At 55.4% G+C, this 16,073-nt stretch overlaps 5 protein-coding genes across 5 annotated transcripts; 2 read left to right on the forward strand and 3 right to left on the reverse strand.

Moving 5' to 3' along the window:
* Positions 1–382: 382 nt before the first annotated feature.
* On the reverse strand, positions 383–5,827 carry CCMA1212_010687 (Nonribosomal peptide synthetase 4; the record flags this gene model as incomplete). Its single annotated transcript, XM_073707723.1, has 1 exon — positions 383–5,827. One exon carries the CDS (start codon positions 5,825–5,827, stop codon positions 383–385), a length of 5,445 nt encoding a protein of 1,814 aa, XP_073553787.1.
* Positions 5,828–7,823: 1,996 nt separating this feature from the next.
* CCMA1212_010688 (Putative acyl-CoA synthetase YngI) lies at positions 7,824–9,714 on the forward strand (the record flags this gene model as incomplete). The annotated part of the gene is made up of 3 exons (XM_073707724.1): positions 7,824–8,512; positions 8,590–9,299; positions 9,371–9,714. The coding sequence occupies 3 exons, from the start codon at positions 7,824–7,826 to the stop codon at positions 9,712–9,714; spliced, it is 1,743 nt and encodes a 580-aa protein (XP_073553772.1).
* A 193-nt stretch (positions 9,715–9,907) lies between these two features.
* Positions 9,908–11,347, reverse strand: CCMA1212_010689 (uncharacterized protein; the record flags this gene model as incomplete). Its single annotated transcript, XM_073707725.1, has 2 exons — positions 9,908–10,270; positions 10,343–11,347. The coding sequence occupies 2 exons, from the start codon at positions 11,345–11,347 to the stop codon at positions 9,908–9,910; spliced, it is 1,368 nt and encodes a 455-aa protein (XP_073553791.1).
* A 2,323-nt stretch (positions 11,348–13,670) lies between these two features.
* Positions 13,671–15,938, reverse strand: CCMA1212_010690 (uncharacterized protein; the record flags this gene model as incomplete). The annotated part of the gene is made up of 4 exons (XM_073707726.1): positions 13,671–14,447; positions 14,509–15,071; positions 15,419–15,811; positions 15,935–15,938. 4 exons carry the CDS (start codon positions 15,936–15,938, stop codon positions 13,671–13,673), a joined length of 1,737 nt encoding a protein of 578 aa, XP_073553761.1.
* CCMA1212_010691 (Siderophore iron transporter mirB) lies at positions 13,854–15,818 on the forward strand (the record flags this gene model as incomplete). Its single annotated transcript, XM_073707727.1, has 4 exons — positions 13,854–14,410; positions 14,475–15,083; positions 15,157–15,299; positions 15,373–15,818. The coding sequence occupies 4 exons, from the start codon at positions 13,854–13,856 to the stop codon at positions 15,816–15,818; spliced, it is 1,755 nt and encodes a 584-aa protein (XP_073553762.1).
* Positions 15,939–16,073: the final 135 nt, after the last annotated feature.

The following is a 16,073-nucleotide window of genomic DNA, read 5'->3' on the forward strand; positions in this document are numbered from 1 at the left end:
CACAACTCTTTGTTTACGATATATAGGCACTGCATCGGCGAGGGTTTGTTCTTATATACCCAATCAAGCGTACAGGTTTGGCGAGGAAGAGGGTTTGGATGGCTATCGCCGCTCAGGGATTGGCTTTGTTTTTGTATCCTTCCTCTTTGGTTATGATGAATGAATCTTCTCCACGTTTGAATCAACCTGGGTTCTCGAGTCGAAGCCTTTTCTCTATGTATGGGCAAGAAAATGATGAATGAATTGGGTACGGATTAGCATCTTTAGGGACTCAGAACAGTTGGATATGACTCTTGATATCAATCTACTCTTGAGGAATTCTGTTGCAAGCCTACATATTCTAGTTTCCCAACTACTAACCTACTTGAAGCTACGCGTCACCTCAACCCTCGAGCTCGTCCTCAAACAACTTGGCATGGGGATCCTTCAACAACGTCTCCACCGCGTTCACCAAGTCATCCAGCAGATCCCCGGCAAACCCTCCCCAGCTCTCAAACGTGACAATCTCGAGCGTCAGCTTGCTGCTGCCGTCGTGGACAAAGGCCTGAATCTTCCACTCGCGCAGCGGCTCCTCGTGCGGGTAGACCGTCTCCAGGCGGCCGCTTCCGGCGGCGGCGAAGGCGAGGTTCTCGACGTGCTCGACATCCTGGTGGACGACGGAGTCGAACCACAGGTCCGAAGCCGTGGTGGGACTATCGGGGCCGTCGGCGTTGTCGAGCCAGGTCGTGCCGCAGAGGGAGGCGATTTCGGCCAGGCTGATGCCCTCGTGGGCGGAGCTGGCAATGTGCTGGTGCTGCACGGCGGAGAGGACCTGCACGGCGGTGCAGCCGCGGGGGAAGAGCACGCGGACGGGGATGTACTGCCAGCAGGGGCCCGTGACGGCGTTGGCCGGCCCGTGGGGGAAGTCGATGTTGCGGCCGCTGACAACTTCGCCGAAGACGACGTCGCGGAGGGACAGGCGGCGGGCGAGGCACAGGGCCCAGGCGGCGGTCGGCAGGGACGCCACGGTGATGTCGCGGAGGCGCGAGAAGATGTCCACCGTCTGCTGGATGGCGAAGTGGTTTCGCTGCTGCACGGGGATGTCGGGCTTCAGCACGGTGAGGGACGAGCCCTGGAGGAGGTCTGTCCAGTACGGGATGCTCTCGGGGATGTTCTTGCTGAGGACGTGGTGGACGTAGGCGGAGAAGGGGACTGTTTCCTGGACGGGTTCGTCTTGGTAGAGCGCCGAGAGCTGCTGGAGTATGATGGGCAGGCATATCTCGTCGTACTGGGCGTGGGACAGTCGAAAGACGAGGCAGGATTGCCCGCTGCTTGATTCAACAAGGAACCATTTCACAAAGCTCGAACCCAGAGGCATCTTAGTCATTGCATCTAGACGGCAGAGTTGGTGTGCAAACGCCTCGACGTCGCCGTCGATTTCGTATTCGACGAATGACGGGACGAGCTGCTCCAGGACAACGGCGTAGCCTTCGTCGTTGTATTCTGTGAAGACGGTGCGTAGTATCTCGTTGCGGGCGACGAGTTCATTGCAGCTCTGGATCATCTTGTCGCGATTGATGGCCTTGTCGAAATACATGAGCTCATATCGCGCGGAGAAGCGTGGGAGCTGCGTCGTGCCCCTGACGGCAATCTGCTGCAGGGGACGCGTGGGAAGAACGTTGCTGATGCGCCAGGACGGGTCGGCCAACTGGGGAGCGATGATGTCGTTGACGAATCGGAGCTTGCTGTCTTCGTCTGGTTGGCTCAGGAGGGAAAAGGGCTTCAGCGTCTTTTCTCTGGTGGTGGCTGCGTCTGCGGATGATGCAGGCTTTTCGAATTCTTCCATGACGCTGGCCATTTCGTATAATGTCCTCTTCTGGAATATCTGAACCACGCTCAACTTGATGCCTTGGAGCCGAGCTTCTGATACAAGCTTCATGGCTGCAATGGAGTCACCTCCGAGGACGAAGAAGCCATCGTTTAGGCCAATGTCCTCCTCGCTCAGCCGCAGAACGCGGGCCCATAGGCTGCGTAGCTTGCGCTGCCTGCTGGATGTTGCTGATATCCTGCTCTTGGTGGCTCCTGCTGAAGTCGTCTGTGCGCTTTTCTCGCTGGAAGTATCCATCAATTTGATGCGAATGGGCTGCTGCGTCGAGTCATATCTTGCCAACCGCCCTGTCTTGTAAAACATTCCTTGTGCGAGGGCTGGCGAGCTGGATACTGCCTCGAGCCAAGTTGGGGAAGCAATTTCCGTCAAGCTCGGCAATTCTTCCAGGCTTTGGACAATCAGCTCACCAACCGCAGACATGGGCACAAGTCGGTTTGGACCTGCTGCGTCGGCGATATAAGCTGCTTGGATGCCAGGGAACGCTTTGCTTGCATCACTGATGTCTGCATTGAGCACTGCATCCCGAAGCTCCCCAACATCCTTATCAACCAAAGCCGACTGAAGGCTGCTGAGTGGGGAGGAGCTTTCTTTGCACAAAGCCTGTGCAATCTGTCTAAACTTCTCCAGGGCCCTCTGCATCACAGGGACAGAAACGGTCTTGGAATCGAAACTGGCCATGGTCAGGAACCCTCGAGGATCCATGGAACAGACCAGCATGAGAGGGTAAGTATTGAACTTCAGAGCCTCTTGAGCAGCCTCTGCGTCTCCCGCCGGTACAAGACGACTCGCGGGCAGATCATCCGACTCAGGAGACTCATCAGCTTCCGCGCTTGGATGTAACACCAGGCCAGTCTTCAACTCGCATGCCTCATAGGCATCAGGGCTGAGTCTCCGTATGTGCTGTAAGCCGAAATGCTCGTGCGGAATCTGTTCCACCGTTTGCTCTTGGATGGTTTGCAGATAGTCGGAAACTTGCATATCCCTGTCAATCTGCACTCGCACAGGAACGGTCGTGATCATGGGGCCTTCAATTTCCTCGGCCCCGACAACAGGTGCATTTCGACCAGTCAACGTCTCTCCGAAGATGACATCGGTGCTGTTGATGTACTGCGAGGCTACGAGGGCCCAGGCTGCTCTGATGACTGTTGCGGTGGTAGCATTCGAGGCTCTGCCGGCTGGAAGAGGAACGTATTCCTCTAGCAATGAATCGGACTGCGGCTGATAGCCCTGCCAAGGCAGAGGTGGGAACTGGAAGGCATTGGCTCCGGAAAGCTGCTCCCGCCAATAGCTGGCGGATTTATCCGCCTCCATTGTCAACAGATACTTGATGAAGTGTTTGAATTCTGCTGGTCGTGACAGGGCCTGACCGGTATAGGCTTTGTTCACACGCTCCACGATCAAGGGCATGGACCAGCCATCGTATAACGCATGATGGATGGTAAGCACAAAGCTGACCTTTCCGGTTTTGCTATCATCAACAACAGCGTAGCGAACAAGAGGCCTGCCCAATTCCATTGGTTCATTCCTATCATTCACCAGGTACTCGTCGAGGTCAGTGCCCAGGAATCGGTTCAACCTCTCCTTGATAACTGCCTGAACAAGACCCCGTCCGGGGACTTGCACGATTCTCGTGCGCAGTATGGGGCTGTCTTGCTGTACGGCGTTGAAAGCTGCAATGAGCTTCTCAGCTGTGGCCATGTCTTTCAACCAGACGACTCTCTGTGCGACATACGCTTCCTTGACTTTGGCTGACAGAGCCATGAGGGCTTCCTGAAGGGGAGTGCATGCGTACGCGTCCTCAACTGCGCTGGCTTCGACGTCGCAGAGAGCGGCTATATCGTTTCGCGCAGTTTCTGCATCCCAATCCTTCTCCAAAAGTGAAAAGGGGGGAATGTTATCAACGGAAGACTCCGAGACCAGGGTGGCTTTTGAGGCCATGTTGCTGAGGGTTGGATTCGAAAAGATATCAGCAACAGTCAAGGCGATGCCGCTCTCGCGGGCAGTGACTACAAGTCTCATGGCGCGCAAGGAATCGCCCCCCAGAGCAAAGAAGTTGCTCTGCCTGTAGATGTTTGCATCGGAGCCGAGGACCTTGATCCATGCTTGCTGCAACTGCTTTTCCGTTTCGGTTTCCGGGTCCTCCTCTTCCTGGGCCTCGGGGGCTTGCATTCGGCTAAAGACTTCACGTGGAATCGCGGACCCAGTCTCCCGCAGCTTCTTTCGGTCCGTCTTGCCGGACACCAACGAAGGCATGTGCTGAAGGGTCACGAACGCTGCCGGCACCATATACCGTGGCACCCTGGATCCCATGGCCGCATTGACAGTTGCCAGCGAAGCTTTCAGCTCCGGTGACGGTTCAACAATGGCCGGATCTACTCCAATGACGCCTGAAGAGACGGACTCTGAAAGGAATGCCACAAGACAAGGGGCACCTCCATTCTCTGGCTTTATGACTTCTGCTGCGACCTTGATGCCGCTTGGCAGACATGCCCGCAAGTGGTGCTCGACTTCCGTGAGCTCGACTCGTTGGCCTCGAAGCTTCACCTGTTGGTCCTTTCTGCCAACAAACTCGATGGAGCCCCAGCCGTTGCTTTCATATCGCACAAGATCTCCCGTCTTGTACAACCTGCCACGTCGCCCGGGGAAGCCATTGTAGCCTGAAATCAACCAAGAGGGATTATCGATGAAGACCTCTGCTGTCTTTTCCGGCTCGTCGAGGTAGCCGACGCCGACCACCGGGCCTTCTATGATGAGCTCTCCTACGGCGCCAACCGGCATGAGGACATTGTGGTCATCGGGATCGACAATCCAGGTAACGCCTCCCACTCCTTTGCCGATGCCCGTCGAGATGGTCACCTGGTTGTTGATGGTACAGCCAACGGTACACTCGGACGGGCCATATGCAATGATCAAGCTGGTGTGCTGGCTCCAAGCGGCTGCATCACTCGCAGAGACCGCCTCGCCGCCAAGCCCCAGAACATCCAGAGACGGGATAATGTCAGGATCCAAGACTCTGGCGACAGAGGGCGTCATGTGGACCATGTTGGCCTTGCTTTGTCGAATAGCGCCGCTGAGGTCGTTCATCCTGGCTTCCTCCGACGGCACGCAGATTTGCCCTCCAGTGGCCAGCGTGCAGAGCATGCAGTCGATGCTTACGTCGAAAGCGTACGAGGGGAAATCGAAGCATCGAGAGGTGCCTTTGTAGCCAACGGCCTCCGCTCTGGGAATTGCGCCACTGGTGTAATTGCCATGGGTGATGATGACGCCCTTTGGCTTTCCCGTGCTTCCAGAGGTGAAGATGATGTACATTGGCGTTTCAGCAGGCACTTGAGGCAGGGCCGTTTCCGTGTCTGCCTCCTTGAGGCCATCGAAATACTCTTGAGATATCGCGAGGACCTGGCCTCCTTCTCTGGATATGCCTTTGCCGAGGTTGCTCTGAGCTACTGAAGTGATGATGAGGTCTGCCCCCGTCTGCTCGACGATTGTCTGTAGTCGTGCGACTGGCTGGCTCGGATCCGTCAGGGAGAATGTTGCACCGGCTTTCATGACAGCCAGGACGGCAACGACAGTCCACATGGATTTTTCAAAGCATAGCGGGATTCTGCTGCAGGATCCCGCATTCTTCTGCAGAATCTGCCTGGCGAGCCGTGATGAGAGGCTATCCAGCTCCTGATACGTCAAGCTTCCATCCCAGGACTCAACGGCGACTTTATGTGGCTGCTGCTGGGCTTGCTCCGATATGGTGTCGTGCATGCAGCGTTGTATATACGGAGGTACATGTTGATTCCACGTCCATAGCTGTTCGAGGTCGGCTGAGCTGGCGATGCCGCTCTGCGTCGTTGGCTCAGCAGTCAGCGTCTTGGCCACTCCATTGTTTGTATCCATGGCCGTTTCTATGCTGGAAGGAAGTGGCAGCTTGGCTGAACTGATATCGCCATATCCATCTCCGTCAATAGCCATGGCACCTGCTTTGATGAGACGTTTTGTTTGGCAACGTCGTGGAGTTTGCATCAATGGTATAAGCAGATCTTTGTCCCTTCTTCGATGTGATATCAACCACAAGGAACACGGCTGAACATGCGGGGGGCTTCGGTGCTTAGCATTGGCTGCCGAGTCCAGGAACACGCATGCAAATGCCTCTCTCCATCCCAAACCAACCTGGTTTCACTTCCCACCTCCGACGATGCCCGCGTGGCCCAGAGCCACGCCAACTGCACCCATCATTTCCGGTTCCTCAAAACCGGTGCATAGGGTCGTATGCCGTGACACGCTTCGGGCGGACGATCGTGTGGAGTTGAATCCGTCTCCAACAGCGAGGTGACGGTGGTTAGCAGGAGTGGCACGGAAGAGAGCAACCATGTAGGAGTACATGGCCCAAGTTTGGCCACTCCGTCGATGCATGACAAGGGCCTTTGACCCATTCAAAGTAGCGTGAGGGGTGTGTGATTCTGCAAAGAACTTGGTGGTACGTCAAAGGAACATTGTCTCCTCACGGCCTAGAAGACGGATCAGATAAACAGCCGGTGGGGAGAGAGCCAGCGGTCCAAGTGGGGGAAATGAAATTGCGTAGCTTGGGAATGGAGCTCTGGGACGATCTGATAACTTTTTTTTCACCATGATGGCGGTTGATTGGCTTTTGTGAAGGATGATGGTGGAGAGCGAAGAATTGCAGAGTGGATGGTGGAAGAAGTTGGAGGAGAGAAAATGGTTCTGCCAAGGCGGTGGGAAAATGCGAATACGGGAGGTGAAGTTGCAAAGTACGGCATACTACCTAATGTAGTAGCTTCCAGCTGAACGTGTACCTACAGACAGGTGTACGACATCTTAGCAAGGGAAGAGAAAACAGAGTTCCGTCTATCATCCGGGGATGATGGTCTCAATCGATAGATAATAATCATCGTTGCGAATTGGGGAACAGAACGAAGCTTGAGCCTCCAAACCGGCGGTTAGATGGTTACTCTGCTGAAATACGCCCACTCTCAAGTTCAGTGCCATACGAACAAAGGGCTTCCGCCAGACGGGTTGCAGACAAGGATAAACTTGAAAATTACCTCACCTCATGCGGATACCTTGCATCATCTCTATTTGGCTGGCTAAACCTCAGCACCCTCGTCTGGATAGCGGCTCTTCACATGCTACTGCCTTGGGTATCAGTACTAATAGTACGTACACCCTCCCCCCTGAGCACCATCCACAACCCTGACATGTACTGATACTACTCGTACTCTTGGCCATCACGACGACCGCTTCTGAGGATCTGATAAGAAAAATTTTCACGTCCCTGGCTCATCATAATGCTGGCAAATGCAAGGGCCAAGCCCGGTTTCGGTACGACCACTCTCGTATACGCCCCGCCGGCTTCGACTAACAAAGGCCGAATGTGGACCTTGACGATGCTCAACCATGGCGAGAAACTTGATCTTATCAGATCATCTGATTACTCGATCTCTGGGCTCTCGAAACACGAAGACGCCGCGTAAAAGACCGCACGGGTCAGACTTGGCCCTGATGCTGATCTCGGCATTTATCGGATGCCCTGGCAGCATGAACGGAGGAGAGCCTGCCAAGGAGCTGGACCGAACCTCTGCTTCTCTCGGCCTTGTGCCTGATCTACTCTCGAGCCGGTGTCATGGTATTTCGCTCCAAGGCTCTCATGCATACGCAACAGGTTGCTAGGCTTCATTGGGCCCAGCTGCAAGAGACGTGACTGCTGCTGAAATAGCCGGACAAGCAGTGGGTCTGGAAGCAGCAGACGCATGGAATGGACTCGATCAACTGGCTCATCTGTTACTCCTCGGCTACGTATGTAGAAGAAGCTGTCTGTCAATCGCAGATACTAGGTGACTGACAGCATTGTGCGTCTCATGTAAATCTGTAGAAGCACCGATATCTCCCAAGAAGCTGCAACACTAGTAGAGACTGTCACACACCAAGTCTCTCTCCAAGATCTGCCAGCATGGACGCTCCTTCATCATCATCATCACCAACAACAACCATCCAACCATATTCCTCCCCATCCACCCAGAGACTCTCCCTCCTCCATGGCCCCTCCGACCCTCCCCTCGTCGACCTGACCCTCGGCGAGCTCCTCCAGCTGCAAACCTACCAGTACGGCACCAAGGAATGCATCGTCATCCCCTGGACCGGCGCGCGATGGACATACCACGACCTCAACCAGCAGAGCTCGGCCCTGGCCCAGTCGCTGCTCGACATGGGCATCGGCGTCGGCGACCGCGTCGGCATCATGGCCGGCAACTGCGAGCAGTACGCCGCCGTCTTCTTCGCCGTGGCCAAGATCGGTGCCATCCTCGTCATCCTGAACAACACTTACACCGCGACCGAGGCCATGTACGGCCTCACCTTTTCCGACTGCAAGGTGTTTTTCGTGACGCGCACGATTGGCCGGACGAACAATGCCCAGCTGCTGCAGAACCTGAAGAATGAGGCGTCGCCCATCAAGGTTGTCATCCTGAGGGGAGAAGGCGGCGAGTACCCGACGTATGATGAGCTCGTCAAGGCTGGTTCTCGACAGAACCACGACAGGCTGTATCGAGTGATGAGCAAGGTTCTGCCTCACCAGGTGGTCAATCTGCAGTTTACGAGTGGCACGACGGGCCTACCAAAGGCAGCCATGTTGACGCATCAGTATGTCCAGCCTCTATCTGCTCCTCGTGGGGGGATTAGTGTTGCAATACGTATATACTGACGTTCTATTCTCACAGCAACTTGGTCAACAACTCCCGCTTCATCGGCGACAGAATGCGCCTCACGCACGAAGACGTCCTCTGCTGCCCTCCCCCCCTATTCCACTGCTTCGGCCTCGTCCTCGGCCTCCTGGCCATCGTCACCCACGGCGGCAAGATCGTCTACCCAGCCGAGGTCTTCGACATCCCCGCCACCCTCCGCGCCATCTCCGACGAGGACTGCACCGCCGTCCACGGCGTCCCCGCCATGTTCGACTCCCTCTTCCAGGCCGAGCCCCCGGCCAACTTCAGGTGCGACAGGCTCCGCACGGGCATCATCGCCGGCGCCCCCGTCCCGCGGTATCTGATGGAGCTCCTGGTCAACCGCTTCGGCATGACGGAGTTTACGAGCAGCTATGGCCTGACCGAGGCGTCTCCTACGTGCTTCAACGCTTTCACGGACGACGCCATGACGAGGAGGCTCACCACCGTGGGGACTCTGATGCCACACGCGCAGGCCAAGATTGTTGACCGCGACGGTAACATTGTTCCCATTGGCACGAGGGGCGAGCTCTGCATGGCCGGGTACCAGCTGCAGGCGGGATACTGGAACAACTCGGAAAAGACCAACGAGGTCATGGTCCGGGACGCGGCCGGCGTGCTGTGGCTGCATACCGGTGACGAGGCCGTCTTTGACCAAGACGGCTACTGCACCATCACTGGCAGGTTCAAAGACATAATCATCCGAGGTACGCTGCTGGAGATACCTCTCACACAGTTCCTTTCGTCGTATACATCAGTTACTAACCCTGATACACAGGCGGCGAAAACATCTACCCCCTTGAAATCGAAGAACGCCTCATGGCGCACCCATCCATCTCGCGCGCCGTTGTCGTCGGCCTGAAGAACAAGCACTACGGCGAGGTCGTCGGCGCCTTCGTCGAGCTCGCCGACAGCGGCAAGAAGCTCTCGGACCAGGAGGTCAGGGACTGGGTGCGCAAGACGCTGGGGAACCACAAGGCGCCGGCGCACGTCTTTTGGCTGGGGCAGGACGGGGTGCCGGCGGATGTGCCCCTGACGGGGAGCGGCAAGATTCGCAAGTTTGAGATGGCGAAGCTGGGGGATGAGCTGTTGAGTAGGATGGCCAAGACTTCGAAGCTGTAAAGGGGGGCAATGGCGTGGATGGGATTGCCTTGATGTTTACTGTTGCTATGTAAAAGCTCTGGTATATAAAGGTGGTTACTTCTTGCTGTTCAAAAGATCTGATATAAAATTGTACATTTAAAGCTTCTTATATGTACACACTGCTGCTAGGGTTTCCTATACATGAACCCATTGTCATGATAACTAGCACCATCTACAACTTGGGAACCAACCCAATCCTCATCCCCCCAACCGCCTTCTCATTATCCCCCAGCGGACAAAGCTGAAAGAAGCGCTCCCTGTGGCACCGCACAAACGCGCTCCGCTTATGCGGCAAGTCGACGAACTTGTCCAGCCCAAAGCCGTGGATCAGGTCGTACATGACGACCGTCGAGTTGCTGTCCTTGGGCTCGCCCACGACGTACATGGTCCGGGGGTCGTCGAGGTAGAGGTAATGCATCAGGCTGCTCCACCAGGCAGACACGCGATGCGGCCCGCGGAAGCGGACGTCGCCGACGAGGGAGTGGCGGCCGCGGTCAAAGTCGCCGGCGTCGTAGTAGCTGCCGAGACGGTCCTCCTATATCGTCGTTTAGCTTCAGTATGTTCCTTCCTACTCATAACGATGTGAAGTCGTCTCGTCTCATCTTACCTTGGCCCAGTAAATCTCAAAGTAGGCAAAGTAGGTGTCATCCCACTTGGCCAAAACGGCCACCTGGTGAGGATCAACATGCATCTTCCGCAGATACTCGCGGTGCTGCTCGAGAGTGCCCGTCTCGTTCCAGCCCTGCGACACGCGAGGGTCGTTTTGCCACTCGTGGAAGAGCTTCAGATGCTCGGCATCCTGCCAGTCGAGCGCCACCATGGAGAATGTCTCCTGCAGATGGGGGATCCAGCGGCTATAGATGACGGCACCGGGAGCTGGCTTCGCCGGTCGGATCGGGTGCCATGTCTGCTGGCGTCGGTCCGGATCCTGAGGGTCACCGGCTGAAGTAATCGTCACTGTGTGCTGGAGAGGCGTGAGAGGAAACGAGCTCAGTGGTGTTGACGAAGGCAGCGAAAGGGGCGACTCCTCAGGGCACCACACAGGCCGAGGGCCGAAAGGAGATCCGGCGCCCTGCCAAAACGTGGCTCTCATGGCCAAGACGGTGATGTTATCCGTGGTCGTAGACGGGCCCGGCTGCTCCTTGGGACGGAGCGGGTGGTCAATGGCGAGAGCAACATCCTTCAGCTGCTGCCCCAGGACAATGGCGTTTGCGCCCGTCAGCTCAAGTCTGAGCGTTTCCATGGAGGGCCGCGTCGTGAAGAGCACGTAGAGAATCAGCCATGCCTGCGCAAGAGTCGGACGATCGGTGGCGGCATCCCACGATATGGTTGCGCATGGCGACCGTCTGGCGCGTGCCCAGGCGCTGTTGTTTGAGTGAGGCGGCAGCTCGCTTGATTTGAGATCAGCCGGCTCGGTGAAGGCGGCCTTGGGAGTGTGAAGCTCGACGGGAGGTTTCTTTCCCGAGGAGGCGCTGGGCTTGAGGTTCAGATGATAGCGCGCAACTTCATCCTTTTGGCCTGCTTCCTGGAGGGTGTATTCGGTGTGATAGGGATGAGGGAGCTTGATGACGGTTTGGTCGGGGGGTATTGACGAGAGGGAAGTGGAAGCCATTGTGTCTTTTGACGTGTACGAGGTCACACCGAGGAGATGGAAGGGAGATGTCACCAACAGAGCACTGGAGGGTGACGTTTGGGATGGTGTAACTGGCACGCTCGCAGTATAATGACGAGAAACTACCCACCTAATCTAGGATAAATGTATATATACCAACATGTATACTCATTTGCATGTGCCTCTCTCTAATACCAACTCAGCAGCTACAGTAATAGAATGCAGACGGCCAAGTCCCATCCGCAAGGAACGCGAACCGTCGGCCGAGACGAGACAAAAAGGCTCCAGTCTACTACATCCGCATCTTTCCGCCTCTTAATACAACAGTAATACCAGCTGAACACGGTTAATTCATCCATCTGCAGTACGAGCATGTCCTAACGTCCTTCTCAAGCTACGAGCCATACTGTACGGAGGAGATGACGCTCGGCTCTCAGTCTTGCCTCATCTCCTTTCTGCCGTTGGCAATGCAGATCTACGCGAAACGGGTGTCTTAGTCTCGAGCAAACTGGAGAAGAGAGACCACATTATCCACGATGACGACCTCAAGAAGCAGGTATGTACAGGTACGATTCCTGTAGACTGGAGACTGAAACTCACGTACGCTCGTACCATACTGTAGCATGACGAGCACGAACCCTGCTAGCTCTCCTCTTGCTCACGCCCCTCCCCTGCATCTCAACCCACATCGTTCATGCTTCCTGTACCGGTACTCGTAACCAGCAGCCGGAGCAGTTGGTCTGAGCACCACGAAGAAGAAGCGTCCAGTCAAGCTGGCCCAAGTCCCAGAAGCACCGAGTTGCTTGACTGCCTTGAGCAGATTATCTCCCTGATTGATTAGATCCACCAACTTGCAGGGTTTCCCTCCGCCAACATCCCACTCTTGCAGATTTTTCTTTTCCCTCCCGTCTCTTTTTCAGCGCGTGTTTTGTTCTCCGCCTCTCGCTCACGTATTCCGTATTGGGCTTCGATCCGATTTCCCATCTTCTCTCCTCAACCCCTTTGGCTCATAACTCGGCATGTCACTGACCATCAGATAACTGACTCCTCTGCCTTCTCCCCTCCTCCGTAATAATCTACCTAGTCTCTTGTACTGTACAGCCTCGGCGCCACTTGATCCTTGCGCCTCCGAGCGGATCTGATAACTTTATTGGAGCTCACCCAAGCGGCCTAACGCACCTCCTACACCCTCTTCTGGGCCCCGTCCTGGTCCGTTGCTCGGAGCGGCTAACAGAATCGAGCCCTGGGCGTAACGAGCGTATTGCTTCGTACATGATCTGATAAGACTCGACTTTGTTGTTTCTCTTCTCCAGTTTCTCCACCCAACCGGTTACGGGTCCAGGTGGCTGAAATCGCGCAAGCGATCAACGCCATGTGCAGGGACTTACTCGTGTGTACGGTAACGTGAGAGGGCAAATGCCGAGTACCCGTTCGGAAGGAAACAAAAAAAGGCACTGAAGCCGTTTCGAACAATCTATTTCATTCAAAACGATATCTGTGTCTGAATCGTTTCTCTTGGCACAGTTGTCAGAGTGGCATGAGGTATAAAAAAGAAGGAGAAGAAATTGCTTGCCGAAGGTGTTCCACCGTCGCAAACAGCATCGGGAGAGTTGCCGGATTCCCATTAGCTTCGAGTCCTCGCTTCGATAACGTATGTTTTACGGCACGGAAATGTCATGGGTGTAAGTCTTCTTTTGTGTGTCTAGTGCGGGAGCACAGAGGATGGTAGTCTTTGCCTTGACACCAACAGGGCCAAAGAACAGATGAACTGTTGCGAGATAGTCGGTCTTTGGCCAACAACCTCGTGAAGTCTACCTACTGGATAGAGCATTCTCTTGGTATTGTAAGGTATCACATGGCCTTTGCCCAAAGTACCTTTTCTTCTCATGCTTCTCTTCTTCTCCTCTTCTTCCAAGTAGTACCTAGTAGTACGACCATCTCTCATCGTAAACACTCCTGGTCTCGCCGACATCCGAGTACAACCAGGAAAGGATTCTCAGCTTGTCCACATCTCCAAACCAACGTTGAAATCAAAGACCAATCATATGAATCAATTATCTGCCTTGATCCATCAAGATTTCAGCCAACAAGCCCAGTGTGTACAGAGTGAGTGGTCCGTATGATCCAGGTAGCCTCGACTAGTGCCGCACGCGACTATCCTCGTCCNGCCCACCTACCTAGGTACAACTCCTACAGTACTACGACTTTGCCTACAACTCATCACCCATGTCCGCGGCAAAATCTAGACTTCTCTTCAGCCTTCAGCTTCGCCGGCTCTGGACTAATAAGTATCCGCAACAGACCCTGCCGGTTACGCGGACAGTCAAGCATCACCAACTGTAGCTGGAGTATCTGAAGCCGCAGTCCAAACGGATCCCGTAAGTAGAAAACTCATCCATTGGCCTCTCCTCACCGAGACCCAAGTTTCAACTCCTCCTTCATCCCAGAGGACCAAAAAGGATTCAAACTGACAGCAGCCCTTCTCTGTTCCCCCCCCCAAAAGACAATGGCCGTCACCAACCTCCCCGAGCGCGACAACATCGCCTCCGGAGGTGAAGAAGCCGGCAAGGAAAACCCAGACGTCCAGATCGGCGGCCCGCAAGACTCGGATCCCGACGAGGCCATCGACACCAGCGCCCAGGCCGGTGTCCAGAACATCGAGGCCATCACCTCCGTCTGGACAAAGAGCGCCCTCTTCACGGCCTTTGCCATGATCTGGGTCATCTACTTCGTCGACAGCATGCAGCAGGGCACCACGGGCAACCTCACGCCCTGGGTCACCTCCGCCTTCGAGGAGCACTCCCTGACGCCGACCGTCAGCGTCATGAGCAGCATCATTGGTGGTGTCTTTAAGTTGACGCTTGCCAAAATTCTGGACATCTTTGGCCGTCCGCAGGGTTACTTGCTTTCCATCGTCTTCACCACTCTGGGCCTGGTCATGATGGCTGCTTGCAAAAACGTCGAGACGTACGCCGCTGCTCAGGTCTTTTACTGGGTCGGATACAATGGCTTGGACTACTCTCTCTCCGTCTTCCTCGCAGACACAACCTCTCTGCGTAATCGGTATGTCGCCTCCTATCGTATAAGTGAAGGGCCCCCCCTGCTAACAGAGCGCTTCCTTCAACAGAGGCCTCATCTTTGCCTACAGCAGCTCCCCGTACATCATCACCACGTGGATCTCCGGCCCCATCTCCAACGCCTTCCTCAACGGCCCCGGTTTCCGCTGGGGCTTCGGCTCCTTCGCCATCATCACCCCCGTCATCACCACCCCCCTGTTCTTCCTCTTCATGCACTACAACAAGAAGGCGAAGCAGCTCGGCGTCATCCCTCGCCGCGAGAGAAAGGGCCCCTCGCTGGACTCCCTGTACCACTACGCTCGCGAGTTTGACCTCGTCGGCCTGCTCATCCTGTCGGGAGGACTGGCCATGTTCCTCCTCCCCTTCAACATCTACTCCTACCAAGAGGAAGGCTGGAAGTCGCCTCTCATCCTCGGCCTCCTGGTCGGAGGATTCGTCGCTCTCGTCGTCTTTGGCATCTGGGAGCGGTGGTTCGCGCCCATCACCTTCATCCCATACTCTCTCCTCATGGACCGCACCGTCATCGGCGCCAACATCCTCGCCGCGTCCGTCTTCGTCAGCTTCTACATCTGGGACAGCTACTTCCTCAGCTTCCTCCAGGTGGTCAACGGCCTTGATGTCACCGAGTCCAGCTATGTTTCCAACATCTACAGCATTGGGTAAGCGATTTCAAACCTCCGCCGCTTGTACAAGGCGACATTGGAACAACCACCGCTAACTGTTCCATCATAGTTCCTGCTTGTGGGCTATCCTCGTCGGCCTCGTCATCCGCCACACCGGAAAGTTCAAGCCCATCTGCCTCTTCTTCGGAGTCCCCGTCACCATCCTGGGCGTCGGCTTGATGATTCACTTCCGCCAGCCCGACGTCAACATCGGTAAGAAAACCTCGCCATATTTCCACAGGAAGAAGAACACGCACAGTTTGCTAATAGTTGCTCGTCCTTTTAGGCTACATCATCATGTGCCAAATCTTCATCGCCTTCGCAGGCGGCACCATCGTCATCTGCGAGCAGACCGCCGTCATGGCCGCCACCTCCCACCAATACGTCGCCGTCGTCCTCGCCGTCGAAGCAATGGCCTCGTCCATCGGCGGCGCCATCGGCCTGACCGTCGCCGCCGCCGTCTGGCAGGCCGTCTTCCCCAAGAAGCTGGCCGTCTACCTGCCCGAGTCCGCCATCGGCAACCTCACGGACATCTACGGCAGCCTCGACGTCCAGCTGTCGTACCCGATGGGATCCCCTGAGCGCATCGCCATTCAAAAGGCGTATGGCGACGCACAGAAGATGATGCTCATTGCTGCTACGGCTGTCCTGTCGTTGGCCGTGGTTGGTACGGCCATGTGGAGGAACATTGATGTGAGGAAGCACAAGCAGGTCAAGGGAACTGTCTTTTGAAAAAGGGGGGCGTTGGTGATGGTGGTGATTGGGGGTATTGTATAATACCGCATTTGAACCATTAAAATCTGTAGAGCTGTAATTTTGCAGCGTCAAAAATCGCGTGTTTTACATACCCATTAATACGAATAATGTTTCATGACTTACATGTTGCCATACACTACATTTGGTGTCAATACCATGAAAGTGTCACGTATTCGATAAGTGCTGGGTACGGGAATCTTTAAATGCATGCACCTTCACGATCTAAACAGT

This window comes from Trichoderma ghanense (genome assembly GCF_004382785.1).
Source record: "Trichoderma ghanense strain CCMA-1212 chromosome Unknown scaffold_29, whole genome shotgun sequence".
Taxonomy (NCBI): Eukaryota; Fungi; Ascomycota; class Sordariomycetes; order Hypocreales; family Hypocreaceae; genus Trichoderma; species Trichoderma ghanense.